This window comes from Lolium rigidum, chromosome 2, assembly GCF_022539505.1.
Source record: "Lolium rigidum isolate FL_2022 chromosome 2, APGP_CSIRO_Lrig_0.1, whole genome shotgun sequence".
Taxonomy (NCBI): Eukaryota; Viridiplantae; Streptophyta; class Magnoliopsida; order Poales; family Poaceae; genus Lolium; species Lolium rigidum.
Window position 1 is genome coordinate 104,547,474 of NC_061509.1, and position 7,319 is coordinate 104,554,792.

General features: G+C 48.1%; 1 protein-coding gene across 1 annotated transcript; it reads right to left on the minus strand.

The window, feature by feature from the left end:
• Positions 1 to 553: 553 nt before the first annotated feature.
• On the minus strand, positions 554 to 7,025 carry LOC124690005 (transcription factor SPEECHLESS-like). The gene is made up of 3 exons (XM_047223451.1): positions 6,555 to 7,025; positions 4,370 to 4,987; positions 554 to 619 (listed from the first exon to the last, which is right to left on the minus strand). Exons 1-3 carry the CDS (start codon positions 7,023 to 7,025, stop codon positions 554 to 556), a joined length of 1,155 nt encoding a protein of 384 aa, XP_047079407.1.
• Positions 7,026 to 7,319: the final 294 nt, after the last annotated feature.

Here is a 7,319-nt window from a genome sequence, read left to right on the forward strand (position 1 = left end):
TAGGTGGATGCTCAAGTTCGTCATTCATGCCCTTCACGCTTCAAGGTGTTGTTGCGTATGGCCGAGTGATGGACCAACGAGGCGGTAGGTGGTGCAGAATACGAAGCAAGATATACACTGGTGATGAACATGATGAAGAGATGACTTTGCGACTAACAAAAAAGAGACAATAGGGATGACGGCAATGCATGTAGAGGCTATACTATAATACCATGTAGAGCCCATACGCAATAATCTGATCTATACTAGTTGCTAGCTAGTTATTGCTAGTTGTAACGAATATATATTCCTCCATTGCAAAATCCATTTCAGAAGAGAAAAGGTCATCCACATATTACTCAGAAATCAAGATAGTAACAATCCGGGAAATTCTGCATCTATACCTACGCATTGAAACAAGAAAAGCTGCAGGTAGCAAAATTGAAACAATCTAGCTACCACTATATATATACTTGCAGCTGGCACATGTACACATGCAGTTGCACGACAACACTGAGTAGCTCTACGCTAACTAAAACTAGGCAAGGATGCAATTGCAAACCGTACAACGACGTCACAAGAAGGTCTGCCGGATTTCATGCACCAGCTCCTCGGCGCTAATCTCGCACTCGATTCCAATCTGCACGTAAATTCACAAGACCATTAGTTAATTAGGTCAGGATCATTAGCAAAAAAAAATTAGCCACGATCAATATCAAATTAGTGTAGTCCTGCTCGATCCTTCGCCAAGTTTCAAAAACATGAAAATTTTAGTTAGCTCCTACAGCTAGCTACTATAGTGTACGAACAACTGTACGTACAAGCTACTAGAATGATCATACTACTACTATATACTAGTAGCTAGCTAGCTTACTCTCATCTCCATGTTGCCTATGAGCTATGAATTCATTATTTCTATCAGAGATCTGAATATACCCTGTTACTGTAGGCGCATACTATCAGGATCTGGAAGTCTGAAACACACTCAAATATATGCTACAGTATCCTGAATACCTGTTCATAAATAAGTAGAGAAAAAGCTATTGAGTCATTTTCCCATTACCAAAGTGAGACCACCGCTACCCGGCCTAATGACCATCCTAGGCTCCTAGCTAGCTAACATCCATATACACGGTACTAGCTACTACTTAGCGAGTTCGGACGTTTGGAGCACGGTGAGAGATGAAGTCCATTTTTAACAATTCAAAAAGAACAGTTTGAATTTTAAAAATCAAGAGAAAAATCTAGATGTACGAAATAATATAATCTACCAACCTGAAAAAATCTCAACTCCAAATACCCTTACTTTAGACTGCAGCAAAGTAATGATAAAATTTAACATCTAAAGTAGTGAACAGTGCAAAATTCCAAACCTCCATATTATGTCAGATTTTATCTTTTTTAAGCGTAGAAAATAAGGTATTTGGGTTGAGATTTTGTATATTGGTAGCGTGCATCATTATCTACGTCTAGAATGTTTTCCAGATCCTTTTGATGTTTTGAAATCACATTTTCAAATTTCGGAAAAAGAAGGGATACATGTTGTGTAAGCTCTAAAGGTATTTAGACTTGTTCTCATATTTATACCTAACATATTACTTACACTTGTTCTCATATTTATAAGGTATTTAGTTTCTTAAAATGTTAAACTTTACTATCTTTAACCAAGTTCTATAAACAATACAAGCATTATATTGTAGATGCTGATATTTTTTTACTTCTAAAAACTAGGCAAGGGATATGAAAGTTTGACTTCTGACAAAAATAATATACACCCTATAAAAGAATAGACGGGGTAAATTATGAATATAATTTATTAGCTTTTGTTAATGCTTGTTGGCAAAATATTTGTAAGTGTGCTAATTTAGAAACAACAAATCACCTGCAACGTTTACTGATAAATAGTGAATAACCATCGGTATCACATATATATATTCCCTGAAATCACAATTCAATTAAAGCAATTGCATAAAAATATGTAGATATAGTAAAATTTGCAATTATTTTTTATTCATACGCCTCCAGAGCTATAGCTAGCCTGGTTCCATCATCACAGGATAACATACCAAAGTCTAGGTACACCGTAAACGGGCAGTACTATGGGCATCTCCAACGGGCCGATGTATTTCGGATTTCCGAAATATCCGATTGTGTTCGTTTGCATCGGCCCGCGGACGCCATGCGGCCCAGGGCGACCATTGACATCGTGGGTACTTCCAACGGTGCGGACTCATTTTTTTAGCGGAAACAGCGTCAAGGTCATTAATGGTGTTTTACGTTCCGTCGAGGACTGCCACCGGCGATTAACTGTTCCCGCGCAACGACGGTCGTTCCCGCTCGTGCCCAATACATTGGCAAGTTTCTCCGGCGTTTCACGCACGCGGGAAACGACCTGCGCGGCAACGCCATTTCCCGCCCCGCTATTGCTATATATGCTGGACACCGGCGGAGGTGACGAACACACCTCAAGCTAAACCCTAGCATCCATCCATGGTCGAGCACAACCTTAGTTGGGATCAGGTAGTTTAAATCTGCCGCCACGTCCACCCGGAGGAGGACGAGGAGCTAGTCGCCGCCGCTGTTCAGGACGACCAGCTGGACCTGGAGGCGGCGGTGGCTACGTAGGCGGAGGCGGAGGCGGCAGAGCGCGCGGAAGGGCGCCTCGCGGCGACCAGGCGGAAATCGCCGATGCCAGGGTCGAGCTCGCCGACGCCAGGGTGGCGCTCGCGGAGGCGCGGGCGGCGATGGCGGGCCCTCCGGTGGCCCGAACAGCGGAAGCCGTCATCCCCGACATCACCGACGATGATGCCCCCGTACCTGACCGCTTCGAGTGCGCGGGTGACCAGTTCGTTCTGGTCACGTCCTTCGAGACCCTGGCTGGGGACACCCTGCGCCGTCAAGCTTGGGCAGCGGAGGAGGAAGCCCACAGCTATGCGGTCGCCATGGCTCGGGGGTACATGTGCTCCGACCTGAACTCGCTCCAGCAGAGGGGCCCTTCTCCTGCGCGGGTCGAGCAGGAGAACCGGGAGCTGACGGGCGCCATCGCCGCCAGGGATGAAGCGGTGGCGGAGGCGGCTCGGGACAGGGCCCGCTTCCACGCCTAGCTGGCGGGGTTGCAGGCGGCAGCCCAGGCGAACGAGGCAGTGGTGGCAGCGGAGGCGGCGGCGGCCCAGGCGACGGGTGCGGCCCAGGCGGCGGCGGAGGCCAACTCTATAGCCAGGAGAATCATGTGGGACTCCTCCCTGGCCGAGGCCCTCGAACGCCGCAGGCGGCAGGACGAGACGTCCGATCGCCGCCGTGCGCGGCGCGCGGAGTGCGTGAAGCACTCCCGCTTCGACGACGGCGCTGGCCCCTCCGGCGGCCAGTAGTAGGCCGCGCGACTACGAGTAACCGAGGCCGTGGTAGGCCACGCGACGGCGAGTAGGTACGGCCGTTGTAGTTTTAGGTTAACTCGACTAACCATCTCTATAAAGATGGTCCTTTTGGCCAATCAATAGTAATGAAAAAATATTTTGCTTACCTAGTCACTGCCGATCGGACCCGGATGCACCGAACGTGGACACTTTCCGTGACCGCGCAGCGTCCGCGGAGACGCAAACCTGGCGCATATTTAGGCCAGGTTTGCATCGTCACGGATGGTCCGGTCACTTTGCATCGCCCCGCTAGAGGTGGTACCAGACGCATTTTTCGACCCAGCGAACGCAAACGGTGGGTCGGCCCATTGGAGATGCCCTAAAATAAAAAAGAGCGCGACAAAGAACAAGTCTAGCAACAAAAGAAAGGAGAGATGGCTCACAGGAGTCATCTGACCTAACTACTCCGAAAGTACTCATGGTTTTATAGGCCAAAAGCTAACGAAACATCGAAACAGTTCTGCATAACGTTTTACACAGACAAACAAGTGGCCAAACCACAGACAGGTTTCAAAAACAGTGCAATCTGTCTAGTGGTATGCCCCCACCATCAGCTGCCTGAACACGTAGGTCCGATGGCTAAGAGGTCCACAATCGAACTGTTATGTCTGATTAATTGGTGTTAAAAAGTATGCGTGTGAGCAGGAATTTAGGTCGAAAGACTGTCTGGTGGGGGCATACCAAATGAACAGACCAGCATCCATGCTTAGTTCAGGGAGATTTTGTATGTACGTTGTATAAAAAGCTTCTATCACACCAAATGAACAGACCAAATATGTGTAGTGCAGTCCCATACTCCCATGTATAGTTTGTGCTAGCTGATCTCTCTAACTGAATCATGCTTTACTTTACACAAGTGTACTTATATTCGGTGCTTGTGTAGTTGTGTATGTAACTATAGTGTTCAGTGTTTAGCTGCAATGTTAACAGAACAAAGGAAGTAACAGCAACATTCAAAAGAGCTACTGTAGTTATACCTTGATAGTGAAGGAGTGCAGCGTAGCGTCGTGGACGGCGCTGATACTGACGTGGATGATCTCGAGAGACAGCCTCTCGAGCACGGCGATGATCTTGAGCACCTGCCCCGGCGCACGGCGCGACATGGTCTTGAGCACCAGGTTCGGCCCGGCGAACTCCACCTTCACGTCAGGGAGGAGGATCCCCGTGGGCCTGGCCGCGGCGAGCTCGGTGACGATGCTGTCTAGGGTTGGAAGGTAAGGCCGCGGCACCGGCACGATATCATATGCGTGCGAGGACGAAGAGGAGGACGTCGTGGGCGTCATGGCCGGCGAGATGTAGGCATTGAAGTGCGGCAGGTAGGGCTTGTACGGGCAGCCCGGGGTCGGCGTGCCGGGGCTTATCGGCACGGCGAGCCTCGGGCTGAGCGGCCGTTGCATGGACTTGATTATGAACGGGCGCGGGCTGAGAGTGAGAGGTGGTGGCCGTGGGCTCGGCGCCCTTGACGTTGCTGGACGCGGGCTGAGCACCTGCTCGGCGTAAACTTTGCGGTGCTTCTTCGCCTCCAGCGAGTGAAGCACTTGCTGCAGCTCCTTGATGTAGTCCACCACCCCTCCAATCACGGATGCTTGGTCTCCCTGCAATTATAGGTTTGTTAGCTCTCTAACATATTTTAATTTTTTCTCATCAACAAAAAAACTTGGAGGGGACCGGGATTTCCGGTAACAATGGTTACGACAGATAATCGGTCAAATACCGGACGAAATTCTCAAACAAACTTTGAATTTCGAACACAAAAATTTCAAAAAAGAAATTGAAAATAGGGTTTGGAGGAGGAGAGAGCGAAAATTTCAGACAAATGAGTTGGTGCATGGGGTTATAACCAGTAATGCTATACCTACGGGCTCAGTTTTACAAAACCTCACTTACGCGCTGACATGGTGATTAGTCCCAGAACCCACCTTCCTAAACTCACGGAACGAAACCAGATTTCCACGAACTAGCTGCCACCACGTCCTTCCGTAGAACTTCCCGTAACAAGAAATTCAAGCATTATTGGGTTATAAAACTGAGGCGGGATATATACGTCTTAGGTTGGACTAACCAACCAACCAAAATTCAATCCAAATTCAAATGGAATGAGATTTTTTAGATGGTTAACTCATCTGCCAGAGAGGACTGCGAATTTCATTTACTGGCCGGTAACCGCGGTATTTCACTCGGTAACTAAGGCCCTGGTGTGTGCGGGTGTCAGCCTACTTAAGGCATTGTCATTCTCATGTTCATTTGACAATGAGAACGGAGAGAAAATGTGTGGCATTGTGAGACAGCTGATACCAAACCATTGTCCACCTTATCAATTCCTGCGAGAAAAGTGAGAATCTAGAGGTGGAAGAAAAGGAGCAGGGCGACTCAGCTCCGACCTCTCTCTCTCTTCACATACACCCTCCGTCCATGCATGGCTAGCTAACGAACCATGGATCTGGGTGGTTAGATTCTCGCAGTTGATGCTAGCCTACAGCTATGTATGCTACTTCCAGATGGCATGCGGCAACAGCGTGGTTTAATTTATTGGTACTTTTGTCCTATATATACGGAGTACGCTACAACCTCGTCTGCATATACTACGTAGTATCAAACTTGTACATTGACCAATCATTGAATTGCTGCACCACAAAACCAAGTAGTAAATGCAAGGATGAAGGCATGAAGCATATGGGGCGCACAAGTGAACCCGGCCGTGTTTAGCAGTCGGTGTTGGCTATCACTTCAAGATATTAACAGAATAGTGTTGATTGCGGTACTCATCCCTACAAATCCAACATTAGAATACTGAAAGATACTTCCTCATCATTGTCGTGGTTTTAATTCAAATTTAAACTAAAACCAAGAAAAAAAAAACTATGGATCAGAGGGAGAAGGTAATTATACCTCAGGGAGGAAATTATATTTTTACGAAACTGAAGTTATTAGCTAGTACTCTACTATAGTAGCCAAGTAAAGTAACATGCACGTATTTAGAGAATCGTTCTTCAATAAGGATATTAGAGAATCGAAAAGGAAAATGCAAGATATATATAGGTACAATATCGCTCTCACTCTATCAGGTGCTAGCTTGATGAGCTTAGCAAAATAACCTTAACCAACCAATTGCGAAAGCCATGTACTCTCTATAGAACGATGATCATTATGTAACATACGTACCCTCTTGACATAGAAGCAAGGCATGAGAGTGCGTAGCACGGCGAGGTTCTCGTTCATCTGCTTCCTCCGGTTGCGCTCCACCGTGATGTGGCACATCTTCGCCGCTCCCTCGTCCACGGTGTCATCTACCGCTGTAGCCACCATCGCAGCCGACGTCGATCCTTTGGTCTTCTTCCTCACCGGAGCTCCTTTAGATTTCTCGTCATCGGCTTCACGGCGCCTGGCGCCCAGCGTCGGCCTCGCACACATGGCGCTAGCCACTGCACCGGCAGGACCGACGACGGCGACACTGCTCGGGCGGCTAAACGCCGCAGCAGCGCCGGGCACAACGCTATCTCGGCCGCCGCCGAGGCCGTTTATGCACTCCTCCCACGTCTCGAGAATGCCGACCAGGTCGTCCGCGTCTACGGACGCTGCTTGCCAGGACTCACAGTCGTCGGCAAAGAGCTTACACAGGCCGCCGTCCTCCATACTCCGATTTGTATGCCTCGGAAATCAGGAGCACAGTTTAGAGTACGGCAAGGAAGAAACACAAATGTAGGCGTACCAATATGCAAGTACTCCTTTTGATCACACAGGAAGGGAGAGCGGAATTTGGAGTTGAAGTGGGAGAATGTTTGCAAAAGTGAGAGGAATCTCTCGCTCCACTTTTAAGCCTTTGTAATGTGAAGAGAGAGGGAGGAGGCAGGACGAGACCGTTGCTGAGGTTTGCATAGTCATGTGAGGGGACGAAGAGCCATAAATGTTTTGAAAAGACGGCTGTGA

Bases quoted from the DNA above. Each gene is read 5' to 3' on its own strand.
- LOC124690005 (XM_047223451.1), bottom strand. From the start codon at position 7,025: ATGGAGGACGGCGGCCTGTGTAAGCTCTTTGCCGACGACTGTGAGTCC. The intron at 4,988-6,554 runs GTACGTATGTTA...CTATAATTGCAG, and splicing joins CTTGCTTCTATGTCAAGAGG to GGAGACCAAGCATCCGTGAT. The intron at 620-4,369 runs GTATAACTACAG...ATTTACGTGCAG, and splicing joins TGCACTCCTTCACTATCAAG to ATTGGAATCGAGTGCGAGAT.